The sequence below is a fragment of the Pongo pygmaeus genome, chromosome 11, assembly GCF_028885625.2.
Source record: "Pongo pygmaeus isolate AG05252 chromosome 11, NHGRI_mPonPyg2-v2.0_pri, whole genome shotgun sequence".
In the NCBI taxonomy this organism is placed as follows: domain Eukaryota; kingdom Metazoa; phylum Chordata; class Mammalia; order Primates; family Hominidae; genus Pongo; species Pongo pygmaeus.
This window is the reverse complement of record NC_072384.2, coordinates 133,015,688-133,036,775: the sequence shown is the minus strand read 5'-3', so window position 1 is coordinate 133,036,775 and position 21,088 is coordinate 133,015,688. Positions and strand designations below refer to the sequence as shown.

The following is a 21,088-nucleotide window of genomic DNA, read 5'->3' as shown; positions in this document are numbered from 1 at the left end:
ACCTTGACCAGAATGGCAAAGAAGAGACCAGTGCTGAGTTCCTGCACGCGCTTGGGCGCCATGCGGCCATCGTTGCAGTGGTCTGCCTGCTTCTGCAGAGTGTCGGGCGCCATGTCTAGTCAGTCGCTCCCTATAGCCTGGGAAGAGGGGGCGGGGTCGTGGGTGGTGGTGTATGGGGCATGAGGGTTGGGGGCAGGGAATGGGGAAGGGTGATGGCTGGGGGATGGGCTGCATGGTGCTCCGCCCCAGGTGACAGATTAGGACCCCAGCACCCAGCTCCCAGGGCAGCAGAAAGCGGCCCTCTGAGGTCAGTGCCCTCTTCTTGGCTGTGTCCAGGGCTGGCTGTAGACCCCCTGCAGCTTCCGCAGTACCGGCCCATAGGGAGAGTTCTCAGGCCAGGTTCCCCTATGCTTGGGTTGCCCGACCTTTGGACCTCCACCATCACCGCTGAATGGTCTTGGGCTACCGAGCACCCACTGTGGGTGAAGTGTGTGTACAGGTGCATGATGAGCGCGTAGTGCCGAACTGTGCCGGGTTCCGCAGCAGCCCCGAGCAGAAGTACAGTGCCATCTACAGGGCTGGTCAGAGCCTGGCCAGCCCAGAGCTTTCTGGCCAGTCCCGGAGGGCCTGTGCCACCCACAGCCCTGCTATCGGCAGCCTTGGTGTGCACAGATCTGATGGGCTGCTGGCTGCTGAGCAAAGCCAGGGAGGACCAGGGCCAGGACCAGTACCCCTTTCTGCACAAGGGGACCCAAGGGGAGGCCAGGAGTCTGGGCAGAGCCCAGGGGTGCCCATACTTCTCTGCAGGAGACAAATCTGGCCTGCCTGGACCTCCCAAATGCCCTCAAGGTGGCAGCAGTGAGAATGGCCCAGACATGTGCCATCGCTGCTGAGTCACTGCTGGGAACCACCAAGAGGGAACTGTCTCTGGTCTACCCCTCCCCAGCATGGGGATGGGGCTGCTACTCTGGCCCAGGAAGGAGGAGGGGGAAGCCTGTGGCCATGTATGACCGGGGGCTGCAGACGCTGTCTGCTGGAGACACAAGCAGAAGCTGAGGAGCCTGTGGGTCTTTGCTCAAGGAGGCCAAGTCCATTGCTCCATCTGGCTAGAGAGGGAGGCAGGCGAGAAAGCCCAGGATGCCATTCCCTGCCCCGTGCAACACAGGCCTCAGGCTCCTGGCGCTTCCTCTTGGACCCAGGCACACCTTTGGTCGGGGCTGACCTCATCCCTTCTGGCATTGATCCCACCCAGCTAAAGCCACGCTTCACCCCAGCACCTCTGTGCCCCCCGGTACTCCATCTCACAGCAGCCAAGGGAGGCAGATTCCGGCCTGCCAGCCTCAGCCCTTCTCATCTCCAACCACCTGACCCTCCCAGGGGCTGAGACACAGAGGCCTGAGTTCCAAAGGCTCTTGTGCTGGGCAGGAGGCAGGACTGGGGCAGGGGGAGATACCGAGAGTCTCTAGGGACCAGCGCACAGCCCGTCCCAGCTGGGGCCACAGCCCCTGAAGTTGCTTGTCCTGCAGTCCCCGAGCTTTTGAGGCTGGGTGTCAAGGCCAGTGCTGCTGCCTGGGAGCGAGTGAACGGGTTCCTTGCAGAGGTCCAAGGTCACTCCTGTGTGTCTCGCTGGCTCCCTTGCTCCCTGGCTGCTGTACACACTCACCCTCCTGTGCCCTTGGCCAGACAGACAGCCGGCTCCCGTTACTCTGTGCACACAGGCCCTGGAATCCAGGGCGCAGCTGGTGGTGACCTGCTCAGCTCCCTAACTCCACTTCCGTTCCAGCCCCTGCTAGGCCCTAGGTTAAGTCGGGGGCAAGTCTCCGGGGGAGGTGGGCACAGCCTCCACTCCCAGACACGTCTGGGCTTTGTTCTCAGTGGTGGCCCAGTTCCCCAGATGACCTAGGTGAGGCTGATGAAGGGCCCTGGCCCCTCCTGGCTGGTGGAGGTGGCTCAGGGTCGGGTGGGATGGGTGGGGACCATGGCTTTCCCACAGGCCCAGCCATCCCTGGGACAGCCCTGGTGTCCTGATGCAGATGCTCACTTGGGACTGCGTGCCCCCTCACACCTTTCTGCGCTCTCTGCTGCTGCCCTGCCCTGTCCCCACCCCAGTTCCCAGGGCTGAGGAACAGGAGCACTGCAGACCTGGTAACTCTCTGCCATCGGATTCCTGGGCGAGGGCGCCTCTGAGCTCCCTGGGAGGCGAGCCAGGAGAATGCAGCCTTTTCAGGCTCTGGCTGACTCCAGAGCAGCTCCGATCTCTGGAGCTCCAGCTTGGCTTGTACCTCCTTGGAGGTGATGGCGTCAGAGGTGGGGGCATGGGAGGGGCCCCAGCAGGGCAGAGCCAGAGGCAGTTCTGGGACTCAGGGGCTGCTGTGCATTCTCTGCCAGGCCTAGAGCCACTGCAGTATGGAACAGAGAGAGCCCAGTGGGCACGGCCCAGCCCCTCTCCGCTGTGGGTGCCGCAGGTGCTTGGCTGAGCAGACACTTGTGACTGGGGGCAGGTCAGGGCAGCCAGGCTCAAGCAGGCCCTGATGGCTTCAAACCCAGCAGAGCTTGAAGTGTCAGAAAATAAATCCACTGAGGTCAGCTGAAGCCATCCAGTTCTTGTGAACAGATTGAATCTGCCGCGTGACTGAGCCCTTGAAATACAGCCTGTCCCTGCCCCTGGGCCGGGCCGGGACCCAGAGCCGACCCATCAGCATCCACAGCTCCCGCTGACCCGAGGGTCCTCTGGCGTCCTGGTCCCAGGATGCTCGGGCCCTGCATGGGGGAAGCTCAGCCAGGGGGGCTGTGACAGGCGCCCCAGAGCAAGCCCAGCTGTCCACCCCACAGGCTGCCACCTCCCTGCGGGCCCCGGCCTAGGCCCCCAGCCAAGTCTGCTTCTTTCCCACACTGGCCAGAGGCCGATAGCTGGTTCTGGACTCCACATGTGGGGGTGGAGGCTGAGGAGTGTTCCCTGGGACAGGAAGCCACATGGGACCCTGTCTCTCCTCCAGGACCCCAGCCTGGTGGAGGTCTCAGTAGCCCCTCAGCTCCAGGGCACACTGTCCTTGAGCAAGTCTGAGCAGGAGGCAGTGACTCAAACTCAAGAGGCTCAGGGTGCCCCCTCCTAGGTGCTGCCTGGGGTCGGCCTCCTCTCCCACCCTCTGGCAGAGGAGGAGCAGCCCCTGTCCACCCAGCCATGTCCAGAGCAGGCAGGAACAGTGGGGGCCTGTGCTCGCATGTGGAGGTCACAGGTCTGGGGCCAGTGTGCTCCCTGGAGCGGGGGAGGCTGGGGCTGGGCCCTCCTTACCTGCATGGGCCGGGAGCACATATTGGTGAGCACCTCCTTCCGGGCCAGTGAGTACTTGTCATCTCCAAATGTTTGGGTCAGGCTTTTCTAGAAGCAAATCCCAGAAACCTTTGTGACGTGTGGTCCAGCTCAGGGAGAGACTCTGGGCCCTGTCATCCGCTGAGCACTTCATGCCCGGCTCTGGGGGGAGGAGTTGCCTGTGGGGCTCAGCCCTGCTCAGAGGGGATGGGTGGGGAGAGGGGGCAGCCACCTACACCCTGTGGCCCACGCTGGCCTGAGGTCAGTCCCTTCCGTGTTTTTGCTGGCTGGCCTGGACTCACTGGGCTCCAGCTCTCTGGCCTAGGGCACCTGCCTTCCCCTCCCAGGGTCGGGCCTGGGGGAGATGTCTCCCTCCTCCAGGACCAGAGCCAAGGCCCTGGGTTTCTTAGCTTTGCCCCAGGCAGGGGGCACCTGAAAGTACCCACCTGGAACATTCCCGGGATTCCTACAATTCCAGGCCCCACTCTGAAAGCCTCTGGGCCCAAGACCAGCCCTTTCTGGCCACAGGACCCCTGCCCTCTGCTAGGCCTCCAGGGTCCCCCCGCTTGGCACAGTCCTGGTGAAGGGGCAGGTCCCATTGTCAGGGCCCCTGTGACTCAGAGGGGCCCTTTCTCCCAGGGCCTCCTTCCCTACAGGAGAGACCTGGCTGAAGGGGAGGGACTCTGGGGGGAAGCAGAGGCCACTGGTCCCCCCACCTTCCAGGTCTTTCTCTTCTTTCCCCCAAGCAGGGCCTCCCCTGAATCCTGCCCACCACTCACATTGAGGGCTCCTGCGGAGCTGAAGTCCACGGGCAGCCCCATCTGGTCGCAGAATTCCACCAGGTCACTGAGCATCCTTGTCTGGGGCGGGGGGTGCCGGCGCAGCAGGGCCTGCTCGGGGAAGGCGCGGTGGATCTTGTGGGCCACTGCCATGTTGGTCAAGAGCATGAACTCCTCCACGAGCCTGCAGAGGGTGGATGGGATGGGAGGGACCGCTGGGGTTGGGGGACAGCTGCGCAGGCTTTCCCACGCTGCAGCCTGCCTGGCTCTCTATCACCCTTCAGGTCTCAGCTTAAAGACAACCTCCCAGCTGCCTCATCTCATGCGTTCCGCCAAGTCCCTGTCTTGCCCAGCACCCCCATGGTCTCCCCTGCACCAGTCGGTCTACACCGCCTTCTCCTCTGACTGGTTAGCTCCTGTGCCGGCTCTCCCAGAGGGGGACCCTGGAGAGCAGGGAAGCACCTATCTATTAAATAATTCACTGCAGCAGCCCCAGAGCTCAGCAGCCCACCCAATCCAGAGAAGGCACCGAGGAAAGATCTCTGCTGAATGACAGGACACCTGGAACGCTCGGGCAGCCCAGGCTGTAAGAGGGCACCATGCTCGCCCAGGCCATAGGAACCCAGGGGGGCCCGGCCCAGGCCCTAGTCCGAGGACTCCCTGGGGCATGTGGCAGTGGTGAGTGGACTGAGGACCCCACAGGGCCAGGAGTGATGGGCTCCCTTCTCCCTGGGGACGGTGCCTTGTTGGAGGGAAGCCTCCCAACAGGGTCTCTGAGGGTACACAGGAGAGTCTGAGGCAGCAGGAGGGAAGGAGTCAGGGTGGGGTGAGACCCTGGAGTCACCCTTTCAGGGCCTGCTGCTCCGGCTTTGCTGTACTTGAGTGTTGTTAAACTCAACAGTCGCTGTGAATGAACGTGGCTCCCGATGGAAGGACTGAGCCGGCCAAGTCCCTCGAGATCCAGGTGCTGCTTTCCTGTTGCCCCTCCTCCCCCGACATGGACAGCCAGGGGTCTCCCACACATGGCCTATGAGTCTCACTTCTGCCATCAATCCTGTCCCCTTGCCCCGCTCCAAGTCTTCCCTGAATGTCAGACAGAATTCCCTTCCATGGGCATTTATAGCTAGGGTCACCTGTGTCACTGTCTAGTGCCATTGGAATCTTATTTAGATTTCATACTTACATCTTGTCAGCCCAAGAGGAGTCCCAGTTCCTGCTGGAAAATGGCTCACGTGATCTATCTTGGTTGCGTCATCATCACCGAAAAGCATCAAAGGCATAGTTCATTCACTCATTCGTTCACTCATTCCACAAAGATTACCATGTGCCAGACACGGTTCTGGACTTTCTCCCCATGCAGTCGGACAATCCTCCTGGGCAGGAGTACCCGGGCTGTTCCCTGGTGCCCCCTTTTCCCTCCAGCCCAGCTGCAGGCTTGGGGGAAGAGGGACACCTGTAGCCTCCAGGCCGACCCTGGGCTGCATTTTGCAGTGTGGCCAGCAGGGGGCAGCATGACCCCATAGCGGGTTGCACTGAGGCTGCAGGCTAAGGAGGCCACCAGTCAGGCAGGGTGAAAGAGCAGGGCTGTGCGGGGCGGCCCTGGTTTCTCCTCTATGCCCGTGCCCCACCCTCTATGGGTTTAGGAACGGAATATCTGGGGGCCTCTCAGGACTGAGCCAGGCTCCTGCTCTCAGTTCCCACAGGGGCTCTCCACATCCCTTCTCATGGTCTTCAGTAAACACGAGGACAAGGACAGGAGGGAGGGGACAGGGAGAGGGCGGGGCCGCTGCTGAAGCCCCTGCCAAGACCACAGACCTCAGGCAAGCTGCTTCCCTGGCAACTCCGCTACCTGCCCTCCCTGGAGCCCAGCACAGTCCCGGGAGTCACCCCTGCCCTCGACAGAGAACAAGTGCATTCTTGGTGACCTTGAACGTGAAGCCTGGTGAGGCTTTGGAGGAGAGGTCCACCTTGCCAGGGCCCTTGGTGTGGCTGAGTCTCTGCTTCCCTTTCGGTCTCAGCCTCTCCCTCCCTCCTGAGGCTGGGAGTCGGGACAGCGCCTGTGGAGCTCTGGCCCAGTCAGTTGGGCCACATCAAGCAGGGACCCAGACAAAGGTCAAGGGCACTGAGGAGGGAGCTGGCACCGCAGAGAGTCCGCTTCCCAGGCGCAGCCTTGGCCATGATGTTTGAGGACAGCTGCAGGGGCTGTTTCCTGCCCTCATGTCCTTCTGATGCTGCAGGTAGTGATGGGGGCGGAGAGAAGAGGTGGGCTCTGAGCAGGAGTGAATGAAGGTGGGGCTGGCCCCTGGCTGTGGTGGTGGCACCCTGGGGTGACTGGAAGGTGGGTCCCCAGTGGAGTTTGGGGACAGAAAGTTGCAGGCCAAGCCCAGCTGCCAGCAGCCAGAGTTGTACCAAGTTAAGGATTCACCATTGCAAATGGGACCCCGCACCACGGGTGGGAGAACTGAGCTGGACAGTGCAGGGTGGGTGGGGTGGGGAAGGTGGGGGTCAGGGCTCTCATCTGCGGCCAGCATAGGGACCCCAGGCTCCACAGTCCCCCACCCTGTCAATTCCCTGGTGGGCCAGCAGGTGGCGCCCAGCCTCTTCCTCCCCAAGGTCCTGGGATGGGGCAGCTCCAGCTTAGAGCCTAGGCGCTCCTATGGGAACCCAGGGCCAGAGATGGAGGCTGTGACAGCGACCCGGTCAGCAGGGCCCTCTCCCCTGACCTCCTCCCTCCCTCTCCTGGGGAGCGGTGCTAGGTGCACAACAGCCTGGGCAGCCAAACCTCTGAAACGCCCCAAGCTATCCTGGGTGGTCAGGCTGTGCCGCTCCACACTCTGGGCCACGGGAGCCCTGAAGGGGGCGGAGTGGGCTGCTGGACGGGAAGGCGCCCTGCCCCCTGCCCCGGCCTCAGACCTTCCTCCTCTGATGTGGGCACCGGCCCTAGTGCCACCCCGCTCCTCCCAGCACCAGGGGCACAGGCATGAGATCACTGGGCCCTGCGGGGGATGGGGCGCTGGAGCTCAGGGACTGCCTGACAACTGCTCTCCGAGAGGCTGGGAATGGCTGCCAGCCAGCATCACCTTCCAGAACAGCAAGCTAAGGCCTCGGAGACGAGGCCTTGGATCCAGGCCTGGCATCAGCCAAGCGTCTGGAGCCTGCACCACCAGGGCCCCACCACTCTGGAGGTCTGGGGTGGGGCTGTGCTGTGACAGCGGCTGCAGGGCCAGGACCCCAGCTCCTCGGCACTCACTCCCAGCACCCCTCCTCCCTGGGTCTGGGCCTCCCCGGGGCAGGAGGGGACGGGGAAGGGGAGGGCAGGTGTGAGGCTCAGCAAGCCCCTCACAGGCTGTGGCAGAGAGCAGGGGAAAGCCACCAGCCCCCCACACACAGTAGACACTCCCCACAGCAAGGGTGACACTGGTAGAGACAGAGGTTCCCGCAGTGCACAAATGTTCCTCTGAAGAAAAAGCAACAACATCAATATATGAAACGCAGGGCTCTTCATGCGTTTACGACAGGGCGTCCTTCACGCTGAAGGTGCTGGCGAGCATCAAGACTGCAGAGGCAGCCACTGGGTGCCGCATTCCTGCTGGCTCAGGTGGGACCGGTTGCTGTCGCATCTTAAAGGACGATGCTGGGAAAGGCTGCTCTCGCCCTGGCAGTGCTCAGAGGTGATGAGATGAGAAAGGGGTGAAGCCATCTGCGCTTCAGAGGAAGGCTGCCGCCTTCCCTAACCACCGAGGAACTGGATCTGAATGTTTCTCTGCTCAGCTGGGAGGTTGGGGCTCGGTTTTGACATTCAGGGATCTGGGGCATCTGTGGCCAGGAAAGACCTGTCTGGTGGGTGGTGGAGGGGCGTCCTTCACCTCTCGTGGCCAAGCGATTGGGAGAGGGGCTTCTCCTCGTGGCTCGCATCAACATCAATCCCATGAAACATGCGCTCTTCATGCATTTACGATTGGGTCTCCTTTGCCTTTAAGGTGCCAGTGAGCATCGGGCCTGTGCAGAGGCAGCACTGGGTGCCGCGTTCCTGCTGTCTCAAGTGGGACCTGTTGTTGTCACATCTTAAAGGACGATGCTGGAACGCCAGCCCTGCCACTCTCGCTGCGTGATTTCAAACTTTTTTTTTTTTAATTTTGAGACAAGGTCTTGCTCTGTTGCCCAGGTTGGAGTGCAGTGGCACGATCTCGGGTCACTGTAGCCTCCACCTCCCTGGTGGCCCAAGTGATCCTGATCTTCCCATCTCAGCATCCAAGTAGCTGGAACCACAGGCGTGCACCACCTTGCCCGGCTAATTTTGTCTATAGAGAGGGGGTCTCACTCTGTTGCCCAGGCTGGTCTCCAACTCTTGGGCTGAAGCGATCCTCCTGCCTCTGCCTCCCAAAGTGCTGGGATTACAGGCATGAGACACCATGCCTTGCCAGATAAATTAGTTAAGCTTTCAGAATCTCCATTTCTTTCAAAGCCTGTAAAATAGGGAAGCAATGTGCCAGGGCCTGGCCTTGAAAAAAATAAGACATCATTGTAACACATCCTATGTTGTGACTGGCATGGTTGCCCCAACTCTAGGAATTGGGCTAAACACGCAGCTACATTTCTAGAAGCTTCTCCTGGCCTCCCTCTGACAAGGGCACCACTCTTGTCCCAGCCTCCGTCTCTTTTACCAGGTGGCCTCCCTAGTCATGCTCTGCTCTGCAGCCTTCACGCCAAAGCTGGTCCCATCCCTCTCCTGGAAAGGCCCTCTGTGGCTCCCCCGTCATGGGCTCAGTCCTACCTCCAGGGAATGAGGTTCTGTGTCCAGCTTCCCTCCCCTTTCACACACCCAGCAGCAAGCATCATCGTCCTTCGCCCTCCCTCCACCCATCTCCTGCCACCTGCTTCTTGACATCCCATTCAGAGCCCATCCCAGCACTCAGCCGCCATGTCTGTGTCAGCCTCTTTGATCACAGGGGCCATTTCCTTCCATGCCCAGTGTCGTGGACTCCGGTCCCACTCTAGATGCTAAGTGCATCTGCACAGAATGAAGGACTCTAAGATGGGGCATGCCAGGCTCCAATTCAGGAGCCGAGAAGGCTGGGTCCCTGCCCCAGTGCCCTGTTCTGCTGGGCACACAGCTCTGGGCTATGTGCTTCTGACGATGATGCTTGCTGCTGGGCGTGTGGATATCGTCAAGCTCCGCCTGAGGGAGCTCATTCCCAAACAGGCCAGAGGCAGCCAGGGCCCTGTCCTCTCTCCTCCCTGCTCCCCACAGGTGGACCGAGCACCACCCTTGGGCTGACAAGACGGTGGTGACATCTCAGAGCGGCATCCCTCCTCCTGCAGAGCTAGGCTTTGCTAGTGTCCTTGTGTCCTCACTCTCTTTTGCATCCTCAAGGCTTCCCTAAGTGGCTGCGGTCACCAAACTGTGCCCTTGGAGCAGCACCAGGAGAAGGAGAACAGGCAGCCCCTGCCCCTGCGGCTGCCCCTGCCTCCGCGGCTGCCCCGCGCGGTGCCGCCCACATGCTCGTCCCTTTCCAGGCCCCTGCAGCCCAGGCTGTTCCATCTCTTTCTGTGTGGGTCAAAGCCTAAGGCGTAAAAAATAAAAATAATAATAATAAAAAAAAGACTGGCCACACACAGTCTCCCCACCCCCAGGCCGCGGTCTGCACCGCTGCACCAGAGGGCCTTGGCCCTAACTTCCTGGAGCCTCAACAGCAGAGGTGCATTCCTGAGTGCAAGACTAATTCCAAGAGATAGTGAGAAAGGACTGTTTTATAGGAAAGGGGTGAGATAGCAAAGGCACAGAGGCAAAACAAAACAAAAACAAACAAACAAAACAGGCTGGGCGCAGTGGCTCATACCTATAATCCCAGCACTTTGGGAGGCCCAGGTGGGTGGATTACCTGAGGTCAGGAGTTCGAGACCAGCCTGGCCAACATGGTGAAACTCCCGTCTCTACTAAAAATACAAAAATTAGCTGGGCATGGTGGTGGGCACCTATAATCCCAGCTAGTTGGGAGGCTGAGGTGAGAGAATTGCTTGAACCCGGGAGGTGGAGGCTGCAGTGAGCCGAGATTGTACCATCACACTCCAGCCTGGGCAACAAGAGCGAAACTCCCTCTCAAAAAAATAAACAAATAAAGAAAAGCATCAGGTTAGTTTGGAAAATAAGAAGTCAAGGGCAGAATGTGTCAAGGGGAAACTGAAGGGCTGAGCCAGGAGGGGCACAGGGACAGCCTGGTGCCTGTCACACTCTACAACCGGCACCTTTTCTGGGAGCTGGGGAAGGCTGTTGGAACAAGGGAAGGACTTTGCACGGGGACCTTAATCAAGACACAGTGAGGGATGGAGGCTGGGCCAGAGGCAGGGCATGGCTGGGATGAAAGCTGAGCAGCCCAAGGCTCCCAAGAAGCAGCCCCAGGAAGCAAAAAAGAGCAGGGTAATCCCAGCACTTGGGAGGCCAAGGCGGGCAGACCACCTGAGGTCAGGAGTTCGAGACCAGCCTGGCCAACATGGTGAAACCCCGTCTCTACTAAAAATACAAAAATTAGCCAGGCATGGTGGCGGGCACCTGTAATCCCAGCTACTCGGGAGGCTGAGGTAAGAGAATCACTTGAACCTGGGAGGCAGAGCTTGCAGTGAGCCAAGATTGTGCCACTGCAGTCCAGCCTGGGTGGCAGAGTGATACTTCGTCTCAAAAAAAAAAAAAAAAAAAAAAAGGAAAGAAAGAGCAAGGCTGGAGACTGGGGGCCACAAGGGCGCCCTCTTCCCAACTGGGCACAGCAGGGCAGGAGGTGGGAAGCTCCCCGGCAGAGGTAGTAGGAACAGGAGGTGGCCGAGAAGCAGCTCTGGGACTTCGGAGGAGCCTGCGGGTTGTCCCCAGTGTGAGAGCTGCCGAGAAGAGCAGGGGCTTGCACAGGGCCCTTGGATTTGGCCAGAATGAGTAAGTCGCAGTGGCAGTGCGGCTGGAGAGGCTGGTTCAGAAACCCAAGAGGACGGAGGGAGGGAGGCTGGCAGGTGTGGACAGCTCCCCACCAGGTTGCTGCTGATGGGGCCGGAGTTGGCCTGGGGGAGATGCGGGGTGTCTGTCTGCTTCCTGCTTGCTGTCTGAAGCATCCCAAAGGCCGGAATGTATCTGCAGAGGAGCTCACAGAGGGAAAGACCCCAGGAGAACGGCCAGCTTATGTGGCAGCCTGCAGGGCCCAGGGCAGGAGGAAGGAGCTTGGGGTGGAAGACTGAGGTCCCGTCCTGGGGAGGACAACTGGCCAGCTCCCAGGAGGGAGCCCCACTGTGGTGTTGGGGGAGACGAGGAGGCCTGTCTGGGTGGGCCCTGAGGCCAGCCCCTGCTCAGTGTCCACAGCTCTGTCCTGACCATGGTCCCTGCAGAAAGGGTGGGTGCAGTCAGATGCTGCTTCCTTACAGCATCCTGGAGGCACTGAGGAGTGTTGCCCATGCCATGTGACAGTGGCCAAGAGATGAAGGACCTTGCCTAGATCAGACAGCCAGTCAGGGGCACAGAGGGCTGGACCCCACATCCCTGGGCCCCTTGACCAGCGCCCTGTGGGCCCAGGTCAGACACTTGCCCTGACAGCCCTAGCATGGAGGAAACAGGCTGGAGGCCAGACAGGTGACCCCGGAGCTCGGGCCCGAGGACTGCGCCCCTGGATCTATCTTTTCCATCCACTGGGCACAGCAGAGAGGAGAAAGCAGAGCATGGCCACCCCACAAAGAGGGGTTCAGGTTCCATCAGCTCAGCTCTGGCCTGGCTACACCCCAGCTGCCTCCTGTCCCCTCCCTGAGGACTCCATGGCTCCAGAGGAGTCGAGGGAGACTGGGCCGGCTGTGGGTCTTTCTTCAGGCCCAGGCACGTTGCTAAGGCAGGGCCCAACTCCTGACCTAGGCTGCTTGGGCCTGGCCCTCAGACTCTCGGCTCCTCTGCACTTGGCCTCTCAACCCTGCCTGGCAAGGAGGCTGTGTCTCCAAGGCTGTCCCGTTTCAGATCCACGCACCTGCCGAAGTGCTGAGAAACTCACCTCACCCCTTCTCCACACAGGACACTCAGAGAGTGGCTTTGGAAATGAGCGGGAGTCGGAGCAGAGGGGCAGGACTAGTGCCCAAAGCTGAAAATGTGTCCATTTTCAAAGGCCAAAGGCAAATATGGGACAGAAACAGCCTCTTCTGCCCTCAGCCACCAGGGCCCTTGCCACACTCTGTGGGAGGCTCCTGCTAATGGAATGAGGCCACTCACAGAGCCTGTTCAATTAGCTCTTGCTGAAAACTGCTAATGTGGCTTTGATAAGAATTGCTCCCAGCCAATTTCAGCCTCATTTCTTCTGCAGACCAAATTTTCCACACTTGGGCACCTGCTCCCTGTAAGCTCCAGAGCCCTGGGCTCTGCCGAGGCCATGAAGGCAGCTGCTGGGCCTGTCTCAGAAGCTGTGTACCCAACCATGGCCTCTTCTCCATGGCCGGGCAACCCATGGGGTGCAGGTGGCGGCCACCTTTACGTAGAACCTGCCGTGTTCTTAGCAGCCAGAAATGGAGTGTAGTGTGGTGGAAACCGCAGGGCCCCGGGAGGCAGGGGTCTACGGAGCACTGAACTGCAGGCTGCTGGGGAGGGAAAGTGGAAGAGATCTTGGTGGCCAGGGCCAGGCCAGGTGGGGCTGGGGGCCTGGGAGCCTGGGAGCTAGAAAGTGGAGGCCTAGAGAGAGGGAGCCGCAGGCAGAGCCCCTGGCCTGGGTGGGGGAGGGGGATGGGGAGAAAGTGCAGCTGCTTGACTGATGGACCCTCACCCACAGCTGGCCGTGCACCCTGCTGCCAGTCTCCAGCAGAGGGTGCCGTGGCCGCTGGGTGGCCCACCAGTCACAGCTCGGGCCTCTTGCTGACCCCTCTCCTCCTGGACGCACTGCAACCTCCTGAATGCATTGGACGTTTCCATGAAACCACAGGGAAATGAATGGGGCCCAGTTCACAGGCATGGAAAAGCCCAGAGGAGAAGGCCTCTGGAGCCAGACATCACAGGCCTGCAGGGGAGGCCAGAGCCAGGTTTCCTGGGCTGGGAGGCTCAGTCCACGGCAGGGCCTTGTCACTACCATCATCCCGTCCCTGACTGCCGAGGGCACCTCCTCCCCTCTGCCAGATCACAGCAGCTGCAGAGCCCAGGGTCACCCATCTGAACCTGGCACTCCACCTGCCCGGCCACCCCCCAGGGACAGAGCCTTTCCCCTGGCCTGCTCCCTGCCCCTAGGCCCTGAGGCTGGTCACAGGCACAGGCGCACACGCATGGCCCCCTGCAGCCACCGCCTGGCTGGGCTGGGACACTGTTGCCACCTTGGAAGCCTTGTTTCCAGGCCCCCACTTTGCCTCTGCCTCTGTCCCGCTGCAGTTGGATGAGAGCAGAAGCAGCACTCAGGCCTGCGCCACAGCCTCCCTGATAAGGCTGCCTTCTCCCGGCTGCCTCGGGCTCAGGCCCTTTCCTGTCTGAGTCGCCCAGGGCTGAGCAGGGTTGCTTTTCCTGCTCTTGGTTTCCCGTCACTGCCAAAGGCGCCCTGTGCGGGCTCACCTTTGCTGACGCTCCTCCCCCTCCACGGAGACGCACTGGGCCCCCGGGTTAGGAGGGCAGGGCAGAGTGGGCCACAGGCCACGGCAGCAGTGGGATGCCTTGGCCCACGTGACATCATGGCCCCTGGGTGCTGGGCCTCAGGTGAGCCTCTTTCCAGACTGTTCCAAGCGGGAGTTTTCGTGCTGAGCTCGGAGCTGGGCAATGAATCCAGGCATCCCCCATGTTTTCCCTGGTGAGCTCTAATTAGTCAGAGAAACCTCAAGAAGTCCCCAGGTCAGTCCCTCGCCCAGGCCTGAGTGCATCCCGGGGTCCTTAGCAGGCTGGCGCTCTGCAGGTCCTTGGCTGTCACACTGAAGGCTCCCTGGCCCCTGCAGGCTCTTACTGGCCTGTTCCTGGCCTCAGCCCTGCTCCCTTACCAGGCAGGAGGAGATTAGTGCCTCTGTTCCTCAGGGACCCCTTGGGGCCGCCTCATGGGTGACAGGCACCTAGACCTTTAAGAACCCCTAGGTTTCCATGCTGCCCCCTCTGCTCCCAACATCCAAGCCCACTTTCTCCACTCAGCTCCCCATGGCGCTGTACAGGTTAAGTTCAGCCCAGTCCTGGGCATTCTCCAGGTACTGACTCATGGAGCTCCACAGCAGTGTCATGCAGTAGGGGCTATAAACACCCCCTTTACAGATGGGCAAACTGAGGCACAATGAGATCCCCTTGAGGAGTGAGCCCTGTGTGTTTTGTGTGTGCACGTGTGTATATACACGTGTGTATCTGTGTGTATGCATGTGTTCATGCACATGTGTGTGTGCATGTGTGTATGCATCTGTGTATGTGTGTGTGCACAGGGGGCAGGGGGCTGAGGCCCTCCTGTGTGCCAGACTTGCTGCCTCTTGAGGTTTTCACAGCATCACCTCATACAAACCCTGCACCAGCCCTGAGAGGTTGGTTGGTCCTGTTATTATTCCCAAGTTACAGATGAGAAAATTGAGGCCCAGAGACAAGAAGGGCTCCAGCAGGGTCACTCAGCAGGTGTTGGGGGAGAGGACTAACTCCCTGCTCTGGGATTCCACTGGCCTCCATGGGGCCCTGTTCCCAGGTGTCCCAGTGGCCCCAAACACTCCATGAGCCTTGATCCTGCAGTCCCTGTCCATGTCACTGTCTCCTAGCCCTGCCTTGTGGGGGTCCCTCTCTTTAGCAACAAAGTGGGTCCCTTTTTTTTTTTTTTTTTGAGACTATGTTTTGCTCTTTGTTGCCCAGGCTGGAGTGCTGTGGTGCGATCTCAGCTCACTACAACCTCTGCCTCCCGGGTTCCAGCAATTCTCCTGTCTCAGCCTCCCAAGTAGCTGGGATTACAGGCACCTGCCTACACGCCTGGCTAATTTTTGTATTTTTAGTAGAAACGGGTTTTCACCATGTTGGCCAGGCTGGTGTCGAACTCCTGACCTCAGGTGATCCGCCCACCTCGGCCTCCCAAAGGCGGGTCCCATTTTTAAGAATTCCACAGAAGGCTGGGCATAGTGGTTCACGCCTATAATCCCAACACTTTGGGAGGCCAAGGCAGGTGTATCACCTGAGGTCAGGAGTTAAAAACTAGCCTGGCCATCATAGTGAAACCTTTCTCTACTAAAAATACAAAAATTAGCTGGGCATGGTGGAGCACACCTTAGTCCCAGCTACTTAGGAGGCTGAGGCAGGAGAATTGCTTGAACCTGTGAGGCAGAGGTTGCAGTGAGCTGAGATCACGCCACTGCACTCCAGCCTGGATGATAGAGCGAACTCCATCTCAAATAATAATAATCATCACAATAATAATAATAATGATGATAATAATAATTCCATGGAAGATAGTTGGATTTGAGGAAGCTAGAAGAATTCAGGATCTAGTCCTCTCTATGGGTAGATCAAAGAACTCGTAAATAAAGCACAGGGCTACAGTCTAATAACAGGTGTAAAGCTTTTCTTCATATACATAACTTTTCCTCTCTACATTGATTGAACAGGAATCTCAGGCTGGGCGCAGTGGCTCATGCTTGTAATCCCAGCACTTTGGGAGGCCACAGTGAGTGAATCACTTGAGTCCGTAAGTTGGAGACCAGACTGGGCAACTGTCGAAACACCATCTCTACAAAAAAAAAAAAAAAAAAAAAAAAAATCGGTAGGACGTGGTGGCATGTGCCTATAGTCCCAGCTACTAGAGAAGCCGAAATGGGAGGATCACTGGAGCCCTAGAGGTCAGGGCCGCAGTGAGCCATGATTGTGCCACTGCACTCCAGTCTGGGTGATAGAGCAAGACCCTGTCTTAAAAACAAAACCAAACAAAACACGGAATCTCAGATTATAAAACCTGTTCAGGCTAGGAAGCCAAACTAAGACAGACTTTAGATTTTTTTCTGCAGTCTGAAGTTTCCTGGGCCTGCCAGGAAGTGACAGTTTTTACTTGCTCGCTGTAAGGCTGGGAACCCCGGAAGCCAGGCATTCTATACACATTCACAAATATATTGCAATCAAAGCTTCGGTAATATAGCCAGTGTTTCCAATTGTATCCTATATAAAAAGAGAGCAAATTCTTAAACTTCAAATAACCATATTGTCATAAGAATACTCATGAATAGTATCTGAATTTTGGAGGGATCCTCTCTTGCCTGGATGACAGAGCAAGACCCTGTCTCAGAAAAAAAAAAAAGAAAGCTTCAGTTTAGATGGCTGTTAAACACAGAAGTAAAAATTAATGCTTCTTGTGGATTTACTAAAAGCAGATTTCGGCCGGGCGCGGTGGGTAACACCTGTAATCCCAGCACTGTGGGAGACTGAGGCAGCCAGATCATCTGAGGTCAGGAGTTCAAAACCAGCTTGGCCAACATGGTGAAACCCCGTCTCCACCAAAAACACAAAAATTAGCTGTGTGTGGTGGCACGTGCCTGTAATCCCAGCTACCTGAGGCTGAGGCAGGAGAATCACTGGAACCAGGAGGTAGAGGTTGCAGTGAGCTGAGATCACGCCACTGCGCTCCAGCCTGGGCGACAGAGCAAGACTCTGTCTCAAAAATAAATAAATAAAAATAAAAGCAGATCTATATTTCAAGGAAATCTTGTTGTATTAACATAGGGGACCAAATTTTTAGTTTTTAAATCAGTGTAGGTTTGTTTTGTTTGTTTGTTTTTTACTTCTCCTAGAGTCTTCAGATGAGCATATCGGTGTAGTTTTAATATGAAAGCTCAATCTTTAGAAAGACTCGTGAATAATTTCCTTCTAATTTTAGCCAACTTGATCACATACAAAAATCTCTTTCCCAAATTCATCCTTCCCAAAAAAATGGGAAGACATTATGTGTGTCTCTGCTAGATGTTTCAAGGTCATAAAACTAGAAACCCAACCCAAAAACAGTGATCTTTGTTCATGTAGTTCTTTGATAAATAAAACTAATTTAGTATTGCTGGTTTATAGAAAACAGCTGTTTTATACACACATACATATATACATAGTAATGAACAAATACCTTTTAGTTCATGTGATTTAACTATATCTTTGATAAATAAGCTGGTTTTAAATTGGTTGATAAAATAGAAATATCTCAAGCATTTTCTTTTCTTTTCTTTTCTTGTTTTTTTTTTTTTGAGACAGAGTCTCTCTCTGTTGCCCAGGCTGGAGTGCAGTGGTGTGATCTTGGCTCACTGCACACACCTTTCATGACTTAGCACTTCTATGACATGCTTAGGCCTCTGCTTTGATGTAAACTTCCCCTTTCTTAGGTAACAAGTCATTTTACTTTAGGACACAAAAACTTACCATACAAGATCCTTTCTCATTCCAAATTATTCTTTTTTCTTTTAACTGTACTTATCAAAAATATATCTTCATACCTTTCTTCACATTTCTCTCCTACTTACTGGTTCCTTTCTATCCTGTTTTTATTTCTTTCATAAATCCATATTTTGGATTTATGAAAACACATTTTGGCCAGGTGGAGTGGATCACACCTGCAATCTCAACACTTTGTGAGGTGGCCTAGAAATTGAGCCTAGAAATTCGAGACCAGGCTGGGCAGCGTAGCAGGATCCTATTTCTATTTTTTTTTAATTAACAAAAGTTAAAATAATTTTTAAATATACAAAAAACTCAAATAAAACAAAAACATGTTTTTATACATTTTAAATAGTTTTTCTCATCAAACATACATATTCTGTACACTTTGTCTACAGAATTGTATAAATTAATTAGAATTTTTAGTTCTTAGCAACCTTAATTTCTAGTGAAAAGCTAGGAAGCAAAAAATGTTTAAATGACTGTCACATATTAGTATTTTACAGATGGGAACAATTTATAATTTTAGAAACATGTTTCCCCATCGCATAATTTTTATGTGTATTAACCCCTATAAATTTGGTAGTTCCATAACATTTAAGAAGCCAACGGCGGCTCACGCCTGGAATCCCAGCACTTTGGGAGGCCGAGGCAGGCGGATCATGAGGTCAGGAGATCGAGACCATCCTGGCTAACACGGTGAAACTCCGTCTCTACTAAAAATACAAAAAATTAGCTGGGTGTGGTGGCGGGCGCCTGTAGTCCCAGCTACTCCGGAGGCTGAGGCAGGAGAATGGCGTGAACCCGGGAGGCAGAGCTTGCAGTGAGCTGAGATTGCGCCACTGCACTCCAGCCTGGGCAACAGAGTGAGACTGTCTCAGGAAAAAAAAAAAAAAAAGAAGCCAAAAACAAACTTATATTTGTGTTCAGCAATTTACGTTTTTGTGTTTTCTCTTACTTGGAAATGACTGATATATTTAATGAGTATCTGTCTGTTAAGGTAGCATAACATGACTTTAAGATTTCAAAGCTGGCCAGGCACAGTGGCTCATGCCTGTAATCCCAGCATTTTGGGAGGCTGAGGCAGAGGACTGCTTGAGACCAGGAGTTTAAGAGCAGCCTGGCCAACATGATGAAACCCCGTCTCTACCAATAATACAGAAAGTAGCTGGGTGTGGTGGCGCATGCCTGTAATCCCAGCTACTCAAGAGGCTGAAGCATGAGAATCACTTGAACGTGGGAGGTGGAGGTTGCAGTGAGCCGAGATCACACCACTGCACTCCAGCCTGGGTAACAGAGGAGACTCTGTCTCAAAAAAAAAAAAAAAAAGAAAAAAGATTTCAAATTCTGTGAAAAGCTCATTTATAGACATTCATCCTATTTACATTTACCTAATTTATATTTTTAACAGTTATACCTCCACTAATTATGAATACTGAGGTATTACACAAAGCTAGTACTCATTTCTGGGTATTTTCTTGTTCACTATTTTCATATTTCTCAGGTGTTCACTTAAGAAGCTTAAAGTTAAGTACATGGATATTTTGCCAGTAAGTTCTAAGACAGAGCTGTTTACATTAAACCAGCAATACTAAATTAGTTTTATTTATCAAAGAACTACACAAATAAAGATCACTCTATTTTTAGGTTGGGTTTAAAGTTTTATGACCTTAGGCCAGGCGTGGTGGCTCACGCCTGTAATCTGAGCACTTTGGGAGGCCGAGGTGGGCAGATCACTTGAGGTCAGGAGTTCGAGATCAGCCTGGCTAACATGGTGAAACCCCGTCTCTAATAAAAATGCAAAAATTAGCAGGGCGTGGTGGCACATGTCTGTAATCCCAGCTACTCAGGAGGCTGAGGCAGGAGAATCACTTGAACCTGGGAGGTGGAGGTTGCAGTGAGCCGGAATCACACCATTGCACTCCAGCCTGGGGGACAGAGTGAGACTCCGTCTCACAAAAAATAAAAAATAAAATACAGTTTTATGACCTTGAAGCATCTAGCAGAGACACACATAATCCTACCTGACCCGAAAACCCAGGGGAAAATGTACGCTGCAAATGCTAAAGATGGACATGCGTGGTGGCTCACGCCTATAATTCCAGCACTCTGGGAGGCCGAGGCGTGTGGATCACTTGAGGCCAGGCATTTGATTTTTAAATTTAATTTAATTTTAATTTTAATTTTAATTTTTTTTTGTCTTGAGGCCAGGAGTTTGAGACCAGCCTGGCCAACATGGCAAAACCCATTCTTTACTAAAAATACAAAAAAAATTAGCCAGGGGTGGTGATGAGCACCTGTAGTACCATCTACTCAGGAGGTTGAGGCATGAGAACCACTTGAACCTGGGAGGTGGAAGTTGCAGTGAGCCAAGATTGCACCACTGCACTCCAGCCTCGGCAACAGAGAGAGGCTCTGAGAGAGAAAAAAAAAAAAAAAAAAAGAAAGAAAGAAGGAAGGGAAAAAGAGAGGGAAGGAATGAAAAAAGAAAAGAAAATGCTAAAGATATTTCTATTTTTATCAACAAATTTAAAACCAGCTTATTTATCAAACCAGCTTATTAAATCACATGAACTAAAAGGTATTTGGGTTCATTACTATGTTATATATGTATGCAAATGTAATATGTATACATGTATTTATATATGTATGTATCTACACAGGTGTGTGTGCATATATATATGTATTTATTATTATTATTTTTGAGATGGAGTCTCACTCTGTCACCCGGGCTGGAGTGCAGTGGTACAATCACAGCCCATGGAAGCTTCTATTTCCCAAGTTAAAGTGATTCTCCTGCCTCAGCCTCCCCAGTAGCTGGGACTACAGGCACACACCACCATGCCTGGCTAATTCTTGTATTTTTTTGTAGAGATGGGGTTTTGCCATATTGCCCAGGCTTATCTCAAACTCCAGCTACTGGGCTCAAGCAATCCACCCACCTCAGCCTCCCAAAGTGGTGGGACTACAGACGTTTGACACGGCACCCAGCCTATATACATATTTTTTTTAGAGATGGGGTCTTGCTATGTTGCTCAGGCTGTCGTTGAACTCTGGGCTCAAGTAATCCTCCTGCCTTAGCCCCCTGAGTAGCTGGGAATACAGGCACGTTCCACCATGCCCTGCTCACTATATATTTTAACAAGTTTAATTAACCCAAGTCAACCTGAATAGAATTCCTTAAGGAATTTCTGGCCTATTGTGCCAGATTTCAAATTGGAGACACAACATACAACATGCAAAAACATACATAAACATAGACACACACACAAATAAGACTTTATAGCTCTCACTTGAGCATTTCAGTCATGAGACAGCAAAACAGACTAATACAGACTCACAGGTTTATAAGACACAGTTGGATCCAAATGAGATTTCTGAGAAAATGGGAGAGGTCCCAAAGCTAAACTTTAAGATTTTCATTTGTCTTCATGAGCAATCTTATGAGGGCTGTGAACCAAAATTTTGGGTAAAGCAGTTTGGTTTTCCTTTTTCGTTTGTCTTTAATTTTTATTTCTTTGATCGTACCTTTTCCCTTTTTCAGCTTCAAATGAGTTTAGGGGTTAAATGTTAAATGTTTATGTTTTAACTAAGACTGCCTGGATTTTATAAGAGAAAGAAAAGCACCGAGCAGTTTTGAAGTCCATAACCAATTGCTTTTGT

At 54.6% G+C, this 21,088-nt stretch overlaps 1 protein-coding gene across 1 annotated transcript; it reads right to left on the bottom strand.

Moving 5' to 3' along the window:
- Positions 1–2: 2 nt before the first annotated feature.
- Positions 3–5,610, bottom strand: LOC134737734 (DIS3-like exonuclease 2). Its single transcript, XM_063648226.1, has 4 exons — positions 5,477–5,610; positions 4,090–4,273; positions 3,293–3,379; positions 3–137 (listed from the first exon to the last, which is right to left on the bottom strand). The coding sequence occupies exons 1-4, from the start codon at positions 5,608–5,610 to the stop codon at positions 120–122; spliced, it is 423 nt and encodes a 140-aa protein (XP_063504296.1). The 3' UTR covers positions 3–119.
- Positions 5,611–21,088: the final 15,478 nt, after the last annotated feature.

What these genes read in the sequence shown, in the direction of transcription:
- LOC134737734 (XM_063648226.1), bottom strand. Translation starts at nt 5,610, where the DNA reads ATGGGGTCATGCTGCCCCCTGCTGGCCACACTGCAAAATGCAGCCCAG. An exon ending in GGCACCAGGGAACAGCCCGG is followed by an intron (nt 4,274 to 5,476) that starts GTACTCCTGCCC and finishes CACCCTCTGCAG; the next exon opens with GCTCGTGGAGGAGTTCATGC. An exon ending in GCTCCGCAGGAGCCCTCAAT is followed by an intron (nt 3,380 to 4,089) that starts GTGAGTGGTGGG and finishes ATTTGCTTCTAG; the next exon opens with AAAAGCCTGACCCAAACATT.